General features: G+C 45.6%; 1 protein-coding gene across 2 annotated transcripts in view; it reads right to left on the bottom strand.

Moving 5' to 3' along the window:
• Window positions 1–17116, bottom strand: part of Slc6a11 (solute carrier family 6 member 11) — a 110136-nt gene extending 93020 nt beyond the window's left edge. The window contains exons 1-5 of one of the 2 annotated variants that reach the window (XM_023705938.1): window positions 16841–17088; window positions 13843–13977; window positions 13585–13725; window positions 9450–9540; window positions 1189–1272 (exon numbers count right to left, since the gene is read on the bottom strand). In XM_023705938.1, coding sequence (XP_023561706.1) covers window positions 1189–1272; window positions 9450–9540; window positions 13585–13725; window positions 13843–13977; window positions 16841–17072 — 683 coding nt within the window. In that variant the 5' untranslated portion in view covers window positions 17073–17088. Of the gene's footprint in view, window positions 1–1188; window positions 1273–9449; window positions 9541–13584; window positions 13726–13842; window positions 13978–16840 lie in introns of both variants that reach the window. The other variant, XM_004645611.2, reaches the window with a different exon arrangement.
• Between the last annotated feature and the right edge of the window lie 7320 nt (window positions 17117–24436).

The raw sequence follows: 24436 nt of genomic DNA on the forward strand, positions 1-24436 counted from the left end.
AGAGGTTTGTACCTATGTTGTTTATTTATTATTTCTTGCCTATATCTTGTAATATGAGAAACTACTTTGGCAGTAACAATACACAATGTACTAACCATTGTTACTCTCCTAAAATCTTGTTTTGAGATGTTGTACCATTGATTTTTTTTTCTTTAAAATAAAAATAACTGATGTCAAAAAAATAAAAATAAAAATGAAATAAATTTAGCCAAAAAAGAAAAAAAAATAAATTTCACCTTTTCAATTTAAGACCTCATCACTTCTCTTTGGTATTGTATATCTTAATTTCCAGCATTCTAACCCTTGCCGTGGGTCATTATTAAATAAGGGGCATTTGACTATCAGCACTGTGATGCCTCCACAGTTGATCTGAAAACCAGGATAACAACCAAGATATGTAACCTACATACATATACAGCATTGGTGCGCTAGACAAAGGGACATTTCACATCCTGGTGAGATGTAGAAACATGTTAACAGATTTCATCTCACTACTCAGAATAGCATGCAACTTAAAAAATATGAACTGAGCCATGTGTGGTATCACGCCTCTGTAATTCCAGCTACTCCAGAGGCTGAACAAGGAGGTTTGCACATGCAAGGCCAGTGTGTGAAACTTAGAGAGATCCTATCTGCTTCAAAATTTTTCAGAAACCAAAAGGGCTAGAAATGTAGCTCAGTGGTAGAGCACTTGTCTAGTATACATGAGGTCTTGGGTTCAATCCCCAATATGGCAAAAAAAATCATATTATTTCTAGAACTTTTCAATTAATGTTCTCTACCACAGTTGACTGCAGGTAGCTAAAACCATGCTGTAATTCACACAGATATTCTGGCCATGCCTCCCTTTTCATACAAGTCCTCCCCCATTCCTCACCTCCAGATGCAGTGGCACTGTAGCTAAATACAACAAACATCAACATACAACTCCAGTCTCTTCTCCTGCCCCTGGGACTCCCTCCATCTCATACACTATTCACATATTCCATAGCCAATCTGATGAACTTCTACTCACTCTTCAAAGTCCATCTGAAGCATCACCATCTCTGTGAAGTTTTGCCCCAAGGCCAGGCATCCAGCCTTCATCATCTTGCCTCCATACAAGCATCCTGTGGATTCCAGGTTTCCTGTATTTCAAAAACTATTCTTCCCCACCGCCACTTCCCAGCCTCTAGTTTTTTTCCCTACCTGCGTGTTTTGCCAGGGAGGGACAGTGTCCTCTTCATCTCTTTCGCAGCAGATGGGGTGCCCAACACCAAGTGACTCTGTAACCTCATGGCAATGTTGGAGATTAATCAGGTGAAGAAAACTTGCTGAAAGAGATCATCTTGTTGGCTGACCGGACCTACCAAACCTGGTAGATGGACCTTCTCTAAGGGCTACTCTGAACCCAGACTAAAAGGTCAGGATAAAGTCCTCCTTACAAGAACAGCCACTGTCTACTGAGCACGCATATCATCACATGCTGTGTGAACATGCTCTTGACAACCCAGGGAGGTGGGTCCCCTACCACCCCTTCTTGAGAGAGCACACACAGGCCCCAAGGGGCTTCCCATGCCACCTGTGAGCATGTACTCAGCAGGAGAAAGGCCATAGCCTCAACAGGGCTCTAGAATCTGCACCCTCAAATCCACACCTTGATCCCATGCAGGGTGATAGGCTCTGGGGTAACCTAAACTAGCACAGTAGATGGTGCCATGCAGGGTGCAGTTTAGACCTCAGGCGAAGTCTAGAGGCTCTTCAGATTCTGTAGTTGGAGGCACAAATCTTCCTCAGGTGAGCAATCTGGCACCACACTCCCTGGGCAGCTCAGGCCCATCCAGGAATGTGTACCCATAGGTAGGATGGGGCCAGGACACAGTGGCTCAAGTGACAGGTTCTAACTCTCACACCTAGTGGGTATAGCCTATTAAAGTGCTCAGAAAGTGTGATCTATAACCTCATGGAATATAGGAGGGGCTGGTGAGGTAGGAAATAGGGCTGCTTTATGGTAGAAGTTAGATCTGAAATGTTCCCCAGAGCCCCATAGGCTAAAGGCTGGGTCAGCCTGTGGTAGGGAGTGGTGGAACCTTTAAGAGACAGGGCCTGGTAAGAGGAAGAACATGGGGTGTGGCCTAGAGGATATGGAGGACCACCCTGACTGCTCTCCTTAAAAAAGACCATTTTTTTCCATGTTGGCTAAACCTGGTCCTAATTCCATGTATTGATATGTACAGAGTTGGCTAGGATTTTACCCCTCAGTTGCCTTTCAGCAGTGCAGATGGGTCTAGCCAGGGCACTGATGTGAAGCCTTTGAAGCAACGTGACAGGTCAGTGAAGCCCTGCCTGTAGCTCTTAACTACCTAGCATGAGATTGGCTGAGTGCTACTGCTCTGTTGGCTGAGACTAAGGCTTGAGAAAGAGCCCCGGATGTCTCAGGATATGAAAGACAGATATCAAAGCTGAGACACCAACCAAAACCACAAGATACTTCCTCCAACTGCATTATGGAGACTTAGAGGCTACCTGTAATCAGAACCCGGCACTGTTCCTGTGTACCTCTCCCACATATTGCCTCCTACCTAGCCCAGCTCACAGTATGAGCATACTTCTATCATTCTCATGGTCACGCAACCCGGAGCCACTCCCCTCTTCACAAACTGATAAAATCCAGGTTTGTCCCTGGATGGCAGCCTTTGTTCTGTTTAGCCATTGTTCTAACTGGACTTAGACCCCCTTGACTCCCCACAACTACAAATGTGTGTTTGTCTCTTTATTTTCACCATGGGTTGCACAAGGAAGTGATGGATGAGAATTACTTAGTGGAATTCCAACAACTTTTCCCAGGGATTACAAATGTGGACTTCTTTGGACCATAATGAGGCCACAGCAGGCTCTCCATAGGGGGTATACTGAGACCTTATCCTCCTGTCTGTGCTTCTTTCATTAAATGCTTCCACCATAATGTCCTGTGCTACCACAGGCCATGCCACCATGCATGGAGACCTCTGAAGCTGTGAGCAAAATAAACCTTTTGTCCCTTAAGTTGTTTATCTCAGGCAGTTTGTCACACTGATGGACAGCTGCCTGACACAATCTTCATTCTATTAATGACTTCAGACTTTTCCAAAGAACTGGGCTCAGAGGAGGTATTAGCATCATCATTCCCCTCAAGAGAGTGTTACCTTGTGTGCAATTTACGGAGAACACTGGACTCGTGGGGGTTATGAAAAATCCATTTATTCACTCTTCCATGAATTCATGTCAGCAAATATTCACTGGGCACCCCGAATGGGCTGACAAAACAATAACTAGTAAAACAGACACAATCAATGCCCATGTGGAGCTAAAATTATAATATCAGAAGAGTGAGAATCAACAAGTCAATCAAGATATAAGGATTTTGGACAAGAACTATGCAGACATTGAAACAGAGTAATAGATGGCATTTGACTGGGTGCTGATCCTGCCAGCCTGGCCAGAGCAACATTCTCACATGACAGCTGAACTGAGAGTCAGTGATAACGAGGAGCCATACACACCAAGATCTGTTAAGGACTCTTCAAGAAATGGACCCTGGATCAAGCCCAGGACATTCAAAGTCAGGAAGGAACTCAGCAAGGAGGAATAATAGATGGTGGGAAAGACAAGTCCGGGACAGAGGCCAGGAGATACTCAGTCCCACAGAAAGAACCAAACAACCAAGAAAGAACCCCAACAACTCTGATTTCTAAGTCTGTATCTGAAGAAAATGAATTCCTGTGGATAACCTACTACTATTATGGACTATTGGACTATATTGGATTATTTTGCTGCATTCATGCACCTACAATATTTAAATGGCAATGGAATGAATACCCACCTCTGACAAAACTAAACAAAAAAGGGGGATATAAATGAAGGACCATTTTGTAGTCTATCTATCTATCTATCTATCTATATATCTGTATATACAAAATAGTTAGGAGAGCTATACAGCTACTTTCTCTTAATTCAATGAGAAGAAAGATTGTACTAATAGTGTTTGGACAGGATATCATGTCTGCATCTTGTACTATGAATAACTGTTACAAAGACAACAATACGCCATGTATTACTGAAACTGTCCTACTAATTGGTTTTGAAACTGTCTCATTGCTATTTGTTTCTCAATAAAATTAATTGAAACATTCCTAGAAAAAAAAATAAATTAAATTAAAAATAAAGAAAAAGAAAAATTACTCTGATAAAGACAGTCCTCACATTTCTGAATAAAAACAAAAGTGAATCCCCAGAGAGCTTAATTCAGGCCCAGCTCACAATATGTGCTCAACACATGTTCCTTGAATTGACACTGAGCAAAAGCAATTTTGATTGTACATGTGGTGAGTATAGATTTGCTTACAAAATCCTGGATTATAAGAGATAGAGGCAGGCCGAGGAGGGGGCCATGAAGGCAAATCGAGGTCCATCCACTGTCCTAACATTCATTATACACTTACTAGGGCTTGATCCCACCCAAGGCTGCAGGCTCAGGATCCAGAACTGCAGACATACTGTATTTAGATAAGTGCATAATGGGTTACTAAGGGAAACCAAGATGGCCTGATTTTGCCATCCTACATTAGGAAGACAAGCTGCCCCTAGGTCCCTTGCCAGAGCTAGAATTCAGCATGGATCCAGGGCCTACGCTTTTTCTCATTAACCAGTAATCCTGAAAAGGAAAACAAAATTTTGAGATGAGAGGTGGTTTGGACAGGGGCCAGTGGCAAGGTGAAGCCATGGTGAGCTGCAGGCAAGGAAGAAATGCCCTGTCAGTGATTTTATGGCATCGATGGGCTCCTCCCACTTCTGCTCCTAGAGACAAGAATGTCATCTTTCACCTCTGCCTCTCTGGATGTGCCCTGATTTTCTTGTGTGCACCAGGAGTGTAGACATTTGTCAAATGGATGATCTAGCAGACAACTAAGGCCTCTGCTCTGACCAAGCAGTGAGAACTTGGAGCTGGGGGCACTGTGAAGACAACACAATAAAGACATGAACAGAAGTGGGGAACCACTATGCAAGGAAATAGCAAAGACAGCTTTCACCAACTGGGGAAGAAACATTTTTCACGGAACTGATCCAATACCACAAGAGCTGTCCCAGGAAAAAAGAAACAGGTATGCTCTATGCAAAGCCCCAGAAGTCAACTTTCAGCTGGATTTAGGGAAGAAGCTCCTCCTCCCCAGCCATGTATTCTCCAGGCTGTGTGAGAGGAATACTTGTGGGCAATGGCTGGGGAGGGGAACAAAGAAAAACAAGTTTGGGAATAACAGAGATGCAATCTTTATAGAAAACCAGATCCTGGGCTCATCCTCCCATGCACAATCATGTGGCATGACCAGGGAGCTGGCAAAGATCCCTACACAGGAGGATGCAGACAAGCTGTCCCTTCCAGCCACCTGGGGTCCAAATGAGTGGGTGATGTGGATACTACCAAGGGATCCCAGATGTAATCAATGGGAACCTTCCCAACAGCATGAGTCTTGCTAGAACCCTGGTGATTGTTCTCTTACAGTATTTTGCTACAACATATCATCCGCCTGCTTTCTTCCTTACCCGTTGATATATATCTTAGATCCATTCATCTTCTACACATTCACTGAGGGCATTTCAAAGCCCGATGGCAGTGAGCACAACCAGATTGATGCTGCCTCAAGACTGCTCACTGGGGAGTACAGATAATGAACAAACACACGCCACAAACAATGGTCTGGAGTGTTCCATGTGTGTTACCCGGGGAACAAATGGTGCAAGATGCCGTGAGCTTGCTCAGAGACCATGTCCAGTCTAGTGTCTTAGGACTAACTCCCTAAGAAAAGCACAGAAACCATATTTTGCAGACCTTTAAATGTACAGGTTCCAAACAAGTCTCGGTGACATCTCTCCAGCAAACCATAGCCAATGGAGTTGGGAAGAACCACACAGGAGCCTCCTGCCTTGAACATATATTACAGATGCTCACACTGCGTCTGTGATTCACCAGGTCTAAGGTAGACAACCAACACCAGGTGATCCCAACACTGCTGCTACGCAGACCACAGTAAAACAACTTCATTTGCTTTACAAAGTAATACCTTTGTAAGGCATTTGAAAAGACCCAATGTATAGGCTGATACATTGCACCAATTTGAGAACTGAGAGGTTTAGAGGCTTAACTAAGTGGTTCAGCAGGGGGCCAGGCTCCTCACTTTGTAAGCATCCTGAGCTTGTGGAAGAGGAAGTCAGGGAGATGGTGTGGATGGATAGTGGGCATGCAACATAAGGAAGGAACAGAGGCCTGTTTCCCCCCTTTTGCTCTTATTACTTTTGTTGTCTTCTCCCACCTTGAACTGTTGCCACTGTGCCACGCCACTCGGCCTTGCCACCAGCTGAGTATGGATGGAAACCCCACAAACTGTGAACTAAATAAACCTTTCCATCCTTAACTTTGGGTGTCAGGTATTTTGATTCAGTAATTTATTCAGAGATAAAAGTAACCAAGATACCCAAATAAACAGAAGGCCAGCTATACCATCTTCATGGACAGAGAGGCACAACCATGATGTCACTTCTCTTCAGATTAGGCTAAAATTTCAGTAGCCTTCCAGTCAAAATCCTCGGAACTGTTTTACTCCTATGGAGGTGGTTGTTGTCGTCACTGTATAAACTAATAAGTTGACTCTATAATTATGTGGAACACCAAGATAATTTCAGAAAAGAATAAAAGTAAAGGATGTGCCTTTCTAGCTTACAGCTTATAATAAAACTATAGAAGTAATACGGACACAGAGATAGACACCCATGATGCAGAGAGAGAGTATAAAAACTAGACATGTGCCACTAGAAAAATCATATTCTATATAATATAGCATTGCAAATCAATTTAGAAAGGATATACTGCCTGAGAATTTTGCTATTTCAATAAATGATGAGTTTTTTTTTTTAGTTTTTTTTTTTTTAGTTTATTCTTTGAGACAGGGTCTCACAATATAGTTCAGACTGGCCTTGAACTTACTATGTTAATGAGGCTGACCTTGAACTTGAAGTGATCTTCCTGCCTCAGCCTGCTGAGCACTGAATTACAGGCATGTGTCTTCACACCTGGCAATAAAATTAGATTTGCACCCTATATAATATAAAAATAAAATTCTAGAGATTATATTCTTAAATGTGAAAAAAAATTTAAAATTCTTAGAAGAAACTATAAGATTTTTTTTACAACTGTGGAGTACAGAAATGTATCTTTAATAAGACACCAACTGTGCAAACCAAAGAGATTGACAAGTGTGACTTCAGTAAAATTACAAATTCCATACACCATAAATAAATAAGAAAGAAACGCCACACACTGGGGAAAGACATTTATAGCGCTGCCAATAATCTAGGATGGATCAAGAATTTCCATCTGTGAAAGACAAGCAACCCAAATAGAGCAGGACACGAACCTGAAGTTCACACATGAGACTATCAAACAGCAGAGCAAACATCCAAAAATGCTCAACCTCAAGTAACTAGAGACATGCAAATCGAAATAGTGGAAACACCATCTCACCCCCATTATACTAGCAAAATAAAAACCAACCAGACCAAGTGCTAAATGGAATGTGGTGCAGTAGAAAGTCTCATGCACTTATGTTCACAAATCCCTTTGCATTATCTGATAAAAGGGACAGGGTGTGTACTATGTGGCCCCGCACTGCCATTCTCTGATGCTGCTATGGTTTGAATGTGTCCTCTACAGTTCATGCAATAGAAACTGAGTCCCTAATGGACGGCTTGAAAGGTGGCACTGTTAAGAGGTAAACAACGCAACAAGGCTCCTTAATACATAAGTGGATGTACATCATTATCAGGTAAGTGGACTCATACTCTGAGGGACATTTTGACCTCTTGCTCTTGAGTGGGTGTGATCTTTTGCTCTTCTGCTTTCTTCCATGGGATGACACCAACACCCCCCCTCCCACCTTGCACTTGCCAATCACCAGAACTACAAGGAATGCATTTGCTCTTTATCAGTTGCCCAGGGTTAAGCTTTCTGTTCTAGCTGTATAAATCACCCTACAATAGGAATAAAGCCTAGAAACCTTCACTCGTGTACTCAAGCAAGTGCGAGACATTCATTCACTCAGGGTGCTTAATAATGACCATGGACAGAAGACAAAAGCTCATCAATGGGGAGGTGGATAAACACAGGGGAAGTTGTTCGTGCCTCAACATACCATGCACAGGGTTGGGGAGAGAGAGAGCTAAAGCTATATGTATCCTCACATGTATGGTACATCTCAAAACCAATACTGAACAAATAAACAAAGCTTTGTACACATGTAAGTAATGGGTATCATTAACATGAAATTTTAAGACATATAATAATGCAAGTAATGGATACCATGAAATATAACTGAAAGATCTATATGCCCTGGTATTATCTAAGGTCTGTACATACAGGCACAAGGATAAAGATGTGCATGTGAATGACAAATCTAAATTCGGCATAATCATTTCTAGAGAGGGACAAAACCTCTCCCTTCACATAGGCAGTTATTAGTTAGCACCAGGAGAGGAGAGGCTTCTTCATGAAGCCACCTTCTGCAGAGTGAAAAGCCTCAGAAATCCAGCCTTTGACTCATGCAGGAAATGTGTCTTCAGTACCTGCAGCGACACATGATCCTATTTCTATTTCAGAAGCTTTGAAGTCAGGGCCACTTCATGCTCCTACACATGTGGTGCACTATACAGTTCTGAAGCACACATTCCACAGCCTAAAGGATGTCCCCTTGGATTCCGCAGTGCACAACTTCTACAGCTGTGTGCATCAGCCCCAACAGAGTCACAATCCTATGGAACTCTGGTAAGACTATGCCCATTTCTGGGAAAATTCCCACCCATATGACTATTGTTTATAATTTCAAGAGCTTCTAACAGGTTCCCAACAAGACCAGCAGCCCTGCACAAGCCCACCCCTTCCAGTGTGGGTGCTCACAAGCTTCTGAAGTACTGTATTCAGCCAATGCTTTAAGGCCAGTGTCTTCCTTAGGCACATCAGAAATCTGCCTCTTTGTGACTGCCACTCGTTAAAGCACATCCACTTCTTTGCAGCTATCAGAAGGAGTTAAGCTAAACCCCCAGGAGACTTCTGCCTTCCAGGTTGAATATATTCTTCACTTCACTTACTGCAAACATGCTACAACTTCTCTTCTGTTCTAAATGAATTTTTAAACTGTCTAATGTTTTATCAAGCACTTCCTGCCCTAATACACAATGAAGCACACTAAGAGCATTTCTCTCAGCTGTTCCTCTGGGAAGCCCAGAAGATCTCCACTCAGCCTTCTAGGGCAGGGAAATGCCTAGAGAACCAGAAGTGTCTGGCTGCAGGATGAGCCTGCTTTGTCCAGAGATGGGCCAGGTCAGTAGGGCAGGACCAGCACGCAGCCCCCACAGCCCCGGGAGACAAGGGCTCCTCCACTTACTCCCAAAACTCCATGACGGGGGAAGTGGCGTTCTGCAGGGACACATGGCTGTAGTTGCTCACGTTCAGCTTCTGGAACTCCACACATTTCTCTACAGTGGAAACAAGAGAAGACATGCAAGACAATTAACCTTGACGAGGGCTGACTCTGGGAAAACATTCAGAGCTGATGATGTAACCAGGCAGCTTTACCTGGCCACTGAGCAAACAAGGGTTCAAAAGATGTACTGGTAAAATAAATAGTGACGCTTAGGATGAACAGAATGGGAGGAGGGTTGGGAAGGGCAGGGACTCTGTGCCCAACCTCTACGTCCTATCATACCCTGTCCTCCAGCCTTGTCCCCAGATCTGCTTTTCTTTCTTCCGCTCTCTGCCCAAGTCTTTCCTGCCCAATGGCCCTGGCTGAACTAGAGGGACTAAAGGAATGAGTTAATCATGGTGCCACCAGGGCAGAAACACACCTGAAACTTCACCTTTCATTAAAAGGGAGCTAACGTTGTAGTTGCTCTTAAAGATATGAAGATCGGTGAGACACCACAAACCTACATGCATAAGGAACTCTTGGTTTCTTCATTGTTACCTCACTCAATCCAATTGACCAGAAAGGATTTACTGAACAGCTTTCTCAGAAACTTGGTGAGGAAGAGAATCTCATGTGAAAATATCCTACTGCTCATTCACCAAGGCCTGGAGAAACCCATTCACCCCTTATCCATCTCCAGGAAGCCCTCCCTGATCTCTGTTCCCTGAATTCTAAGCAAGGCAGAGCTCAGAGCACCCCCCCAAAATCACCTTCTCTAATGCCTTAATTTGAAAAGAAAGAATCCAAGGTTCAAAAACAGAGACCCCCCCCCACACACACACCTGCACCATCTCCCTCTTCCATAAAATGGGCAGTTAGCCAGTTCTGTTGAATACAGAACTGAGCACCAACTCCTGCTGGGTTCCCTTTCCTTTGCTGTGTCTAGTGCCTGGTGATGTCGGTCCCTACAAGGCCTATGCTCCCTATCTACTGAGCTTCCTGGGGCTTTGAGGCACCCATGCCTGCACTCGCATGGGCCCTGAGAGCCAGCAGTGGCCAGTGCAGAGCCAAGGCCCCGGCCACCCACTTCTCTCTTCTCAAGCACTCACACATGCCCACGTCCTTCGGGTTGCACCTGCCATCTCTAGAGATAGGAACGTGCTCCTGCAGGTGATGTTTCACACACCATAGGCATTTGAGTGCCTTTAAAGCAGTGATGGTGAACCTTTAAGAGCTTTCAATGATACCAACAGCCTGCTGTGGCACACGTGTCACAGGTTCACCACCACTGCGTTAGAGGAATGGCTACAAACAGTGGATGGAGGATGTGTAGGCCACTGTGTGAACAATGCCATTGTCTACTTGCTTCCTGCTCCTTCTAGCAAATGCCAAGTTCTGAGAGGAGCTGGTCTCAGGGTCCAGTTACATCTTAAGAGGAATCTAGAAAACTAAAATTGTACACAAAAGGGATGCTATGTTCTGGGCTTTCTTCTGGTTGAAAGGAACCCTTAGTTTGTATCAGATTTTCTCACATGGTGTTTTTAATTTTTTTCCTCAAGTAAAAAAATTTATCAGACACCCAATGTTGACCAGTTATTTTTATTAAAATATTTAATCATTTACAAATATACAGTGGGCTATGAAGTCTTTGTGAATATGTAATTCATACAACTAGAAAAGCAAAATTAAATTTATAAGTTAAATACCAACCACTACCAGCCAACACAATTCAGAGTCACAATTCAATAACATGACATGGATATGTAGGGTAATGCCACTTAGTGAAATCGAATTGCTTTCCCAACAGATAAGTGGAGCTGACAGAGAAGAGGCAGGTCTACGGGCCTTCATTCTTCCAATGGCAGCTCCAGACTCGAGTCTGTGGCCAGCTTCTGCCGGCCTCACTGTGTGAAACCTGCACTCCCCACAGTTTATGTGTTCTCACCTGCACTTCTTTTAGTCTCAGCACACCATTTCTTTTTCTTTTATTTTTAAAATTTTATTTTATTTTTTGTATTTTAGGACAGGGTGTACAGGGTGTACTGGGTCTCACTACATAGATTGGACTCATAGTGATCCTCCTGTTTACAGCCTTCCACGAGCTGGGATTATAGGTGCACCCACCACGCCCAGCCTTAATCCCTGTCTCAGTGCACCCTGAGGGCAGGGCCAGCGCAGCAGGCCTGCGGATCGAACTCCCGGCCCCTGCACCTAATATTTTCAAAATTTTAGTAACATTTCTGCAGTGCTAGAGATGAAACCCAGGGCCTGACACATGCTAAGCAAGTGAGTCACCACTGAGGCACAGTCCTCGTCCCTTTAACGCACCTTTTATGAATTAAATTTCTGTGCTTTCTTTCCCTTGACCATTATCATTTTGTTGTCAAATTCATGTTAAACCATAAACACAAACTGAAGAAGCATAGTCTCCTGACCATCCTTGGCTACAAAGAGGCTTTGCCAAAGGTCAAGAATGTGCACCTATTTTTAGAGAACCCTCAAAATACGCAATTGGCTGGGGAGATAGCTCAGTGGAATAAGCACTTCCATGGCAAGCTCAAGGGCCTGAGTTCAATCCCTGGTTCCGAAAAAAAAAAAAAAAAAAAAAAAAATTAAAAAAATGCACAATTAAATTAGCATAGAGGACTTGCACACTTCCAAGAGTACAACCTTGAATCTCAGTTGGGTAGCCCCTCTGTGAAGCCCCTTGCCAAAGGAAGTGTAAGAACCAGGGCTCTGGAGAGAGCAAGGCTGCCATGCAAGGTGACTGAGAGGGAAGCAGGGCAAAGTCACATGGGCTAGAAGCTCAGTCACAGCACTGTCTAGGTCTGGTGCCTGCTGTTCCTTCTGCTGGTGGCCAACACCCCACCACTTTCCCTGGATCACAGCCCTCAGGACGAGAGGCTACTTGCAGGCACAGTCTAACCCCAGATTCTGACATGAGTAGTGAGAAAGTTAAAGCATACAACCCAATTCAGCTCACAGGTCAAAAGGGAGCAGATATCTGGAATATAATAACCGAGAAGCACTCCCAGGCAAAGACCTGAGGTGTGCAGCAATCGATTAGTAGTGTTTTCTGGGAACACAGCCTTTTCAAAAATGGGCTGCACATGGGGCCAGGGAGATGGCTTAGTAGAATAAGAGCTTGTAGGGGATAGGGAGATGGATCAGTGGAATAAGAGCTTCCCTGACAAGCACAAGGGCCAGGGTTCAATCCCTGGTCCCGCAAAAAAACAAAAACAAAGAATAAGAGCTTGTCTTGCAAGCGCAAGGGCCTGAGTTCAATCCTTGGTTCTCAAAAAAAAACAAAAACAAAACAAAACTGCTAATTCAAGGAGAAACTTGAGAAATGGGCTGCACAGGTAGTCTCCCTCCCCAGATTATAAAACTCAATCCCAATAGGATGACAAGTTGAAAAGCAAATAGTATATCTAGAAGGAAACAAAACTAATCTCAAAAATTATTGCATTCCTAGGTCAGGCACATTGAATTCAACTGTCTAGCTGGATTGAGCAGGTAAGGCAAATGAAGAAGATAATTTGGATGAAGATAGTAACAACTCGGGACAGATGTGTCACCTAAAGGAAGAGCTGCCTCTCAGCTGAAGCCATTGCTTCCAAGAAAGAATGTTGCAAGGTCTAATTTTTGAAGAGAAGCTATGAATCTGTATTTCCACATGAAATCTGGAATTTTTACATGAAGCGCAAATCCAATGCATTCTTCAACTTGCTGTTCATCATTTATTTGGGATGGATCTGCCCAAAAGCCACCTTCTTCAGGGACTGACCACAGTCTGCAGTCCTTAATCTAGTCTAATCTCCTCTTTCACAGAGGAAACCTGCCACTTGAAGAGGCAGGTCCCTCCACTGCCACTGCCACTCCCCAGAGGGCCCAGCATACCCTCACTCTCCCTACCATGCCAATCCCTGGACCAATGTTTAGCTCCAGCTGTGACTCACAGAAACCCACTCTGGCTACACAACTGAGCCCCCAGTTTTAGTGAGACTACTTCCTGCAAACTAAACTCCTGATTAGAGCCCAGAGGCCAACGATGCACCCCCAGTCCCAGGTTCCCCAGCAGGACCAGTGGAGAGACCCTCCTTGGGGGCCATACCTGTGTTCCATTCATGCCCACAGGTGGCCCAGGGAAGCTCAGTGGTAAAGCAGTTGCTCAGGTAAAAGATGGCCCAGGCCAGGATGATGATGTAGTACACGTTCAGATGGGCCTCAATCACCTGCGTAGCATAGCCAATGCCTAAAAGGACAAAGGAGAGGGAGAAATTTGAGTCTCTACGTTTGTAAAACAGCCTCAGCTCTTTGTAGCTTCACACTATAGGGCAAAATTTTATTTTCTAATTAAAGAAATACTTACCTTCAAATAAAGGGCAGACTTTCCTCCAACATGTAATGCCACCTTCACTTGTGAATTGCCCCAAAGCTGTTTCCAGGAAAAAAACAGGAATGCCACAGCAAATAAAAAACACCACGTAGGGAATCAGGAATGCTCCTGGAAGCATGTAAAGGAATAAGATGAAACTGGCCATCAGCATTTTGTGTTCAGCACAAGACTCTTCACTACGCACCCTCCATAGGCAAGATGGAATGCGGTCTGGGCTGGAGCTCAGGCTGCAGCTGGGAGGCCCAGAGTCAGCGTGGGTTTGTGCTCTTTATCCTCTTAAGTAGGTCTACCTCACATCACTGAGCCTCAGTTTTTTCACCTGTGAAATGGGGCTTTTCGTCCTCAATACCTACACTGCTTAGCTCCCAGAACTATAGCACAGTTAAGATGATGATGTCAAAGAAAGCATCTTATTGAAGCTCAGTTCTTGAATTTATGTGCTTCATCTTCCAGCACAAGCCAAGCCATTCATGCTCTGAATGTCACACCCTTCTTTACAATTCTACCTTAATGTCAACAGGCCAGGGAAAAGGGACCTTTCTTATTTTTTACTTTGAGAGCAACCTGCAAAAAGTAAGATTTTCTAATAAAGAAAAGCATTCTCTGGGAATCATACAAAGAGCACTGTCAGGCTTCAAAGAGTTAATCCCCCCCTCCCCATACACACACAAGGCCCAGGTGTGACACTGAGATGCAAGACCCTGTCACCCCATCTCAAAAATCTAGCCAGCCAGGCTGGCTCAGGATCAGTTTGTGAAAAGACCACCTTACATTTTAGTGCTCCTAACTTGAAACACAATATCCATTGCCTAGGTTTTTCTGCAAAACAAATTAAATAACTGAGGTAAACATGAACTACTGCAACCAGAAGAGGATTTTCCCCAAATCCCTCTTTCTTTTCCTTGTCTAATAACAAAGCATGAAAACACTGTTTCCCACCATCTGATCTCACAAATGGTTTCAACCAAAATTGCTTTGTTTTGCTGAAGGAAAACTCTTTAAACTGTAAAGATTAACAGCAACAATTTTGATCAATCCTGATAGCAAGGTTTTTGAAAGGGTCTTAGCTTTTTTCTGGGAAAAAGATTAATTTAGTGTTTCACACAGGGAAGAAAGAGTACTTTAAACTACTGTGGGGCTCTATCACTAGAGTCATGAGATTTTAAAGGGGGGGCAATGAAAAAAACAGCCCAATTATATTGGAAGGCAAAAAGTATGTGAAAGAGAATAAAGGTATCTGCTTGCTAAAGCTAATCTAATCAGTTAAAAAGTTTCAGCAGTTCTTTAATACACTGGTATTTACTGGTGAACCCGTAACAGGTGTGTAAAACACATGGCACGCGTGACTCAGTGGGCTGCTTCTTATCATTAGAAGCTCTAAGAGGTGTAACAGGTTCATGATCACTACCCTCAAATCTAAGAGATAATACCAGTAAGCCTCTGGTCCATGTTAGCCAAAAAACTAGTCCTGGAATCGTTAAGACACTAACCAATCTGGATATCTAGGCACCAACGGAGACACTTGGCAAATTACAGAGGAATAAGAAAAAAAAAAAAAAAAAAAAAAAAAAAAAACAGTGACTCACTTCTAAATTTTGCTCACTACCACCTTTTTAATAAATCTGTGGCAGAGTTGTAATTAGCCCAATTTACCCTATTGTCTACTTTTAGGAATGCTTTTTGTTTTGGTATAACAATTTCCTGGATTAACAAAGATGTGAAGACAACTTTTGCCTGGGGACACACTGTAGGACTGCACTGATTCCCAAGAGCACACCACAGGTTGTAAAGGCTGTCTTCAACAGGGCCAGGACTCCCAGCTGAGGACAGAGAGCACACTTGGGGTCTCTATCCATTCTGTCCGTGCCCCCTGCTGCCTGCCCACCCACGTTGACCGCACTTCCCTGCCAGTGCAGAGCAGGCTCCAGCAGCCTGCACCTTCAGGATGATTTCTCTCTGAGAAAGGGCCTGTCCTCGCTCCCCCTGCCAGGCCTGCTCAGAAAGTCCTGCACTGTCCCTGCCGGCCAACTTCTGAGCCGCCTTCTTCAGGGGCTGACCACCTGCTGAAAGAACAGGGGGTACCCAAAAGAGATGACAATACATAAACAAGCTTCTCTTGGAGAAGTGGTGCCCCGGAAGAAGGCTGTGCAGTCCTGCTCTGTGACTCAAAGCCTGGAGCCCCTTTTCTGAGCTGGGGCAGTCAGTTGGGGATCACAACTGCATCCTCTGACAAACTGGGACGTTGGCACTAGAAAAGACCCTCATCATCTTTCCCTTTTCCACAATCTCCCAGCGTTCCTTACAGTTGGGAAGTCTCGCTGCTACTTGTCGCCGATGCCTCTGAGACCAGTCAAAGAAAATGCTTGCTGCCAATTCTTCCAGCACAGAGGCCCCAAAGTCCAGCCCTAGAAAAGGCCTCAGGTGCAGATTGAAAAGACAAGGTAGGAAAGCAAACAGTGCACCTCACTTGACAGTTCCCCACTTGTCAGCCCAAGCCCCCATTAACACAAGGCTTTTGAGGGCAGCATCCCGCTTTCTCACTGGCTCGGCAAGGGGCTTCTCTAACACTCAGTTGCCTCATCTGCGAGATGGGTCTGTACTGCCTGCTATGATGACTGCAGCACGAAGTGAAACAACACAAGAAGAGCTTAGTGCACTGCCTGGCACTTCAGCAAACACTCCAAACCCAAGGCCATTCGGCAGAGCTGAGGCTCCCAGGGCAAAGCGTCTCCTGTCCAAGACACCGGCTGCTGTGATCTCCGCGTGTCTCCTGGCGGGATGTCCCCGCTCTGGCAGGTGCCATGCTCAGGTGTCATCAGGTGCGAAGCAGTGCTCAGGTGCTAAGCTGTGCTCAGGTGTGAAGCCGCGCGTGCGCGGAACAGGTGGCAGAGTGGCCCGATGTGGGGGAGTCGCGCGTCCCGGGGGTCCCCGCCCCCACCAGCCTGCGGCGCCCCATCCCCTCGCGCCTCACCTCCACCGTTCTTGTAGCACAGGTAGGGGAAGCGCCACACGTTGCCCAGCCCGATGATCTCGCCGGCCACGCTCAGCACGAACTCCACCTTGTTATTCCAGTGGCCGCGCTCGTGAACCGCCTTGTCGCGTGTACGGCCGCGCGCGTCTCCGCCGCCGCCGAGCGCCTGGGTCTCCCGCGCCTCCCCTGCCGCCTTCGCGTCGCCCAGGGGCAGCGCCTTCTCCGCTGTCATGGCCGCTGCTCCTCGCTGGCTCTGCGCGCCGCCCCGCGGCCCGGCTTTTCAGGCGGCGCGGGCGGGGGTGGAGCCGGGGACGGGGACGGCGCGGGGACGTGGGGGGCGGCGCGGGGCGGGTCGGGAGCGCGCGGGGTCCGAACTGCCTGGGCAGTTCGTCCAGGAAGAGCTTAGTGCCTGTGCAGTTCATACCCTGGCTGCACACCTGGCACTTGGCGGCCCACACCTGCAGTCGGGACGCGGGGGCTCCTGGTACTGTGCCCCTGCGCTGCGTCCCAACTTCCCCGAGCCTGTTGAAGGGCCGGGAGCAGGCGTGGACTGAGGGTCTACGTTCCCGCCGCGCGCCTGGGACGCGGGCACCTGGCCAAGTCCTGTGCATCCCGGTGCTGCTGCTGGGAACAAAGGGGGTAAGAACAGTGTGGCCTTGGAGCTAGTTATCTGGATACAGGTCGGTTCAAGCCAAATCTCACGACCCACCTGTCTCAGCTCTGTGACTTTGGGCAATCGGCTGAGCTCTGTGTGCCTCAGTTTCCTGATTAGTAAAAGGTACTGATCCCAACGCCGTCTTTCTCCTGGGTTTCTTGAGGCTTTGTGTGTGTACATGAAAGGTTAAAATAAAATGCTTACAAAGTACTTAGTACACTAAAAGTGCCCCATGAGCGTTGGCCATTATCGTTATTATAAAAGATAACAGGAAACAGGGAAGCAGACTCTGGGGAGAAAGGAAGGGGATATGAGAATGGGGAAAATAAAAAGGATCAGGATGCGCTGTGTACATTTACCAATACCCCACGCTGACTGCATTCATAATGTACTACAAACACACACAAATATTTGGGAAAAGATATATATGAGAGAGAATCCTGCTTTGTAGTCCAGGCTGGCCTTAAACTCACAATGTAGCCCAGGTTCAACCAGAACCCCCGAGATCCTCTTGCCTCTGCCTCTTGAGTGCTGGGATTACAGGCATGCACCATTATGTCCAGCCTAAAAATATTATACAATATGTACACATATACTTGTGCTTCTTGCTTATATGTGTGTCCTCACTTAGTTGTAAGGAAGACATACATGTCACCATGCATCACAACAGCCGGAGAAGCCCTTGCAAGATGTGCTCAGTAAGCACCTAGAGATGGATGGCTGGGAATATATCCAAGAGGTAGAGCTTTTGCCTAGCAGGCATGATGCCTTGGGTTCCACCCCCACCACAGTCCCTCTAAAAAAAAGTAGATAGAAAAAGAAAGTGGTATGACATAGACAAGTGTCTTCAAAGACTCCTGAGTTACAAGTTGGGTCCCCAGGCAGCCCTTGGCAGGACTAGGGGGTAAGGAAGTTCTTGCCAAGACCAAGGTGATGGATCCAAGCAACCGTGGACTGAAACCCATACATTGGGTCGGAAGAGAGCTTTCGTCCTCCTCAGCTGTTTGTCTCAGGTTTGGTCCAGTTATGGTAAGCTGACCCAGAAGGAGCTGGGAAGGAAGAGGGAAAGGGAATGGAGGAAGGGCTACAAGTGTCTTACTGGGCTGGGCTGTCATACTGGTTGAGGCTCTAGGTCCATCCCAGTGCTGGAAATAGCAACTATGATAGTGACAGGGTTGTTTAGGGCCATCGAGCCTGGGGGCTCACGCTGTGGGAGTCCTCCTCCACTGCCCCCTCCCCAACTGTCAGTTCTTGGACGAGGGAGTCTCAGTCGACTCCCAGCTAAAATCCTCACCTCCCACTCAACTTGCAGCCCACTGCAATCTGTCACCACCCCCACCACTTCTCCAGGAACACTGCCTGAGCTGTCCCTGAAACCCACTTTGTCTTACAAACCCCATGGTTCCTTCTCTCCCACCTGCTAGGCCACCTGACCTTTAAGCCCCTTTCTGCAGCCTTTTCTCTTGCCCTGAAAATTCCCATTTTGTAGTTTTCTGGGCACTGCCTGCCCCCACTACTGTTTCTCTGGTTTTCCCTCCTCTCTTTAAGTCTGGCCTTGGGCTGACAGCTCCAAACTTCCCGTCCACCTGGGCTGCCTGGGGAATATCAGGACAAAAAAAAAAATATAAAAAAAAAAAAAAAAAAAAAAAATCAGGCTAGTTGGTCAGAGTGAGATGTGGCTCCACAGCCAGCTCTATCTGTTATGAACTCTGGTACATCTTTGCTTCAGCCTCCTCATCCCTCAAATGTTGTTAACACTAGTTCTCTCAGGGTAGATTTGAGGGTTAAAAGCCAGTAGCTGCAATGTTGGTTGCAGCGGTGAGGACAATGGTAAGGGAAGGAAGAAGGAGGAGTTAACCTGTTAAATAAAGGACTCCATCAAGAGTTAGAGACACACACATTCCTGAATCTTGCTATTACAATATTGGCTAACCAGCCTAGAATCTGTGTAAACCTCTCTTGAAACCAATTATGTTTTCTCTTGGCGCTTGTGTCAGCACCATCAGCGCCAGGCACTGACTTCCCTCTGAGAGACTGATTCTATGAGACAGGCTTGGGATGACACGCTGCACCAGAGGGAGGGGCCAGGACTGGTGGTCATCTGGTGTGAGACTCTGGCTTGGTTCTGCTGGTGGGCGGTTCTGTGACCTTAGATCCATTGCCAACCTCCCTGAACTTTGCTGTCCTGGTTTTACTCAAACAAGCATGGTTATCTTCCTGTCTCCAGGTGGTCTTAAAGGAGAAATGAGACCATATGCAGGAAAGGACATTGTACAAATACTAAGAACTCACACACACTCCTCTCTCAAATTTTAATGTTTCCTTTTATGAAAGTAGCCAGGTCAATTTCCTGCTAATTATGTACATATGCTGCTGAAGCAAGCACATCCACTAATTGGATGCAGTAAAGAAATATTTATGGTCCATTTCCTTGGTTATTTTGTGGCCCCTGAAATGCCTTAATCTTTTTACAACATCCCTCTCTAGGTGAGCCATAGCCCCTCTCTCCTGTCAGTGCCCATCTCAGGAATTCTTCCCTTACATCATATCTTTGCCCAGGTCTAGTAGCCTAGAGAGCACAGCTTAGGGTCTCTGGTGTGGATTTACTGGGGCTGAAACACACGAGACACATGGTTCACTTCTGGAGCTGACCCCAGTGCAGCATAGCCTGGTGCATAAGCACATGGGATCTGCAGTCACACTGCCAGTGTTCAAAGCCCTGCTCCAGTGTTTGACAAATGATTCAAGTCTCTGAGCCTGTTTCCACTTCTATAAAATGGGACTTCTGTTCATATCCTTTTAATTATGGTGAGCTCTAAGTGGATTTATATTTATAAAGCACTTGAATTTGTGGCTGCTGGGAAAATATTTGTTAAATACATAAAGCTCAGGAAACAAAAATGCTAAGACTTCCATAGTCCTTTCTTGGGTAGGCATTCCAAGTCTTTCATCTTCTGGAAACAGCCATTACAGTCCTCATTTAAGCATCATTTAGACTTCATTCAGACATCACTGTTGCTCATCCAGCCATTCACCAAATATTTGTTTCTTCTGTAACTTTTAAGACATGGCTTTGGTCCCTAGGCACAATACCACACAAAAAGCCTGCCCTAGGGTTACATGGTGCCAGCTCACCTTAGTTTGAAAGACAATCATTACCTTTTCAGGGACTTGGATGGGAGCTGGTGTCTAAAATTTGTCATTGTGCTGTATTTACCCCACTGTAACCTGCAAACATTTCAGAGCAGCTCACCTGTGTAGTGCAGCATGGAGCCCACCATTCCAGGATAGTGGAAGAGGCATATGGTATTCCAGCAGTCCCAGGAATGAATGGAAGTTAGAGAAGCGAGGAGAGTCCACAAAGAAGAGAGAGGTCTTCAGTCCTGGGAGTGTGAGTCACTGAGTAGCACAACCTTGTCAAGGAGAGGAGGAAGGCTCTGAGCAAGGACAGATGAAACCCAGCCTGAAACAAGAGGCATGATGAACAGGATGAGGAGGGGCCGGGGTTGTGGAGATGATTGCCAGAACAAGGCTGGGACACACAGCGAGTAGCAAGATGTGCCCAAGGCTGAAGCATTTTTACCTGGCTCATCTGAGAGCCCACTGGTATAGAAAGTTGCTATAGCTGCAGTGTGCAAAGGGACAGGCTGGGGGCGACTGCAGGGGTCCAGGCAAGAGATGACTGCAACTTGGGCTTGTGACATCAGGAGATGAGGACACAGATCTTAGCCTAGGACTGGATGTGAGGGGACGAAAGGAAGGGCCAAGCATGCCCATGCCTTAGTAGAACTACAGCCTCTTTATGGGGGTGCCGTGGTTCCATCCCACTTTGTGCCCATGAGCCTGTAATTTCTTTACCGTGGGAATTATAAGCCAGAGGCACTGGGACATGGACTGTCCTCAAATATGTGTATAGCTCCCAAATTAAAAACCTACATGGTAGAACTGGTATCCAAGAGAGGAAGTAAAAATGGTAAGGTCCAGAAGAACTTCCTACAAGTCATTTGGTGTCAGAATAATCAGCTCCAGGGACTCCAGCTGCCCATGAGATGGACAGAAGCTGGGCTGTGATAGTCAAGAAAGCATCCCCTGTGCGGACTTTGTTCTGAGAATTTGAGATAGAATTTCCCAGTGGCACTAGTCTGATGCAGTTTTCTGCAAAACCCTTGCCCATTAATACCACTATATTCCTTTAGTAAGTTTGCATTTGAAGTCCCCATTTATACCTTTTTCTGCATCTAACCAACATCCCAGTAACTTTGCAGGTCCTTTCCATCACTGGAATTCAGAATTTCTCTGGCCACCAGGATGAGGCAGAAGTGATGAAGGCCAGTTTCTGGCTGGGCTGCCTCCTTCCTCTACCTTCACCATAAGTACATCTTTTCCTGCACTTATTACCCTCACCATAAGAACTAAGTTCCCAGGTCAACCAGATGGCCCAGGAAGAAGATGGGATACTCACTGATCAGGACTGCCTGTGTTCAGATGCCAATGGCAAGACCAAAGCAAAGCAAAAGCCACTAGACAAGACCTTCAAGGAAACCCAGGCCAGATCAACCTCCAGCCTCCAAATAATTCGTCTCTGCTGTTCTGAACGACCAAGTATCAACCTTTATTCCTGCCCTCCTTTGCTTATCAGACACAGTCGTTCTTGTAATCCCAGCTTCATGCTCTTCTTCCTTGTGAATTCTAAAGTGATTCACCACCCTCAAAATTTGCCAGGCTACTTGAGGATGGTGTCACTCAGGACGCAGCAGCATTCTGCAACTTTCACACACATGGCTTGGGAACAACCCTGACCATGTCACAATGGGAGCATCTCTTCCTTTTATGACCTCAGTGCTGCTTTAGGGCAAGGTGTTTACTGCAGAGCAGAGCCAGGATGAGGCTAAAGCAGCTGGGTGAATGAACACAAGTAGCTGATAATTCTGTTTGTCTGTTATGGTAGATTGAATTATTGGTCCTCGCTATTCGCACCTTCATAATTGTATTTCCATCCTCACTCTTGCTGTGGTCCCATTGTGGGCAGGGTGCACTACTCTAGCTCTTGACTTTGGGCTTGGCTGAGCCAAAGCCTGAAACATGGTGCATAGTTGGGCATGCTCTCTTGTCTGCCAACATTACTGTGAAAAAAAAAGCATACCCTCTGTAGCTGCTGCCCCTCAACCTGGGCCCCAACAGGAGACAATGGAGCAGAGAAACCCTAACCAAACCTCTGATCCACAGCAAGAAGTAGAGTTCCCCCAGCCAAACCAGTCATGGAAGCAAGGGATACATGTGACTTGTTATATACACTGAGATTTTGAAGTTGTTACACAGCAACAGCTGACTGATACACTCATGTGTGCTGTGCTTGGGGTCTGCATACCCTGTCTCTATTATGCTGAACCTTACTATGGGATAGGTATGACAAAGCTTTATTCCAGGGGTTCCCAGTCCCTGAGGCATAGATTGATATGGGTCTGTGGCCTGTTAGAAACCAGGCCACACGAAAGGAGGAGCAATAAGCAAGGGGGTATAGCTTCCTCTGTATTTACAGACTCTCCTCATCACTGAGCTCCATATCCTGTCAGAGCAGCACCAGTATTTGATTCTGCTAGGTGTGCAAACCATACCGTGAATTGCGCATATGGGGGATCTAAATTGCAGATCCTTGTAGAAACATAATATTGACACCATCCCTCCATCCCACTCCATCCATGGAAAAAGTTTATTCTGAAAATTGGTCCCTGGTGCCAAAAAGTTGGAGACTGCTTCTTTATTCCATAGATTTTAAAATGTCCTGAAACTCAGAGAGGTTGGGCAGTTGGTTAAAAATCCTACTATGAAGTCAGAATTTAACCCAGTTCTCTGGCTTATACTCATATCCTGCTTCAGTCATGTAACCAAAGGACTTAGCCACATGAACTTAGGTTTCTCAGTTTGATCTAGGAGGGGGCAAAGGAGAAAGTTTACCTCCTCTCCCCCTTCTAAAGGGAGCAAGCCTGAGAACATTAACTCAGAACTTAGTCATTGTATCCCAGGTGCCAACCTGGAAGGGGAAACCCCCACCTGAGTCCTGTTTCATGGGAGAACACATTCCAAAGTTTGAAACCCTGATTTTACCCTTGGACTCTGGAATTGGTTAGTATCTGTGAGTATTTATGTTCTGCGACATCCTGTGTTTATACCTAATCTCCTCTGTAGCGTAGTTCATATGTCTAAAGGCAGTGGCACACTGGAGACATCTACACATACTTGTAGGTAGGATTCCAAGATGACTGCACCCATCACATGACCTGTGCGTGTTCAATTCCAGGCACTCCATTGATGTTGCCATTCTGCAGTGCCCTCTGGAACTACGTGACAGGGTGACCCTGAGTTTCACTGACAGTTCAAAACTGACCCCAGGGTAAAGCTGGTCATATGCCATCCTCCCCCTTGTCAAGTTAATCATATATTTTTTAATGATCATAGGGTGGGTCTGTTGGCACCAGATCAACAGCTTTTCAGTAGTACTCTTTCTTTATCCCACAGGATATCTTCCAAGATCCCCATGGGGGCTTGAAACCATGGATGGTAGTGAATATGAAATTGCTTTAAATTTATAAAATTATTTGATTCTGAAATTTTCTATAGAACAGAATTTTCCACTGATAATTTAATATTTGCAGACTATGAAATAAGTGACTAAAATCAAGGAAAGTAAATCTGTAGATAAGAGGAGACTGGTGTATGTGGGGGGACCATCGGGATGACTCCCATTGAAAGAAGTATAATTATCTCCCTTTTGAGTAAAGCTGGCCCGGTTTTCATGTACTGATAGGTACAGAGCTGGCTAGGATGTTTCCTTATCTGTCCAATTGGCTTTAAGCAATGCAAATCAGTCTAGCAGAGGTGCTGATATGTAGTCTTTTATTTTATTTTATTTTATTATTTTATTTTGTTTTATTGAGAAACAA

Source organism: Octodon degus, unplaced genomic scaffold (assembly GCF_000260255.1).
Source record: "Octodon degus isolate 3935 unplaced genomic scaffold, OctDeg1.0 scaffold00233, whole genome shotgun sequence".
Lineage (NCBI taxonomy): Eukaryota > Metazoa > Chordata > Mammalia > Rodentia > Octodontidae > Octodon > Octodon degus.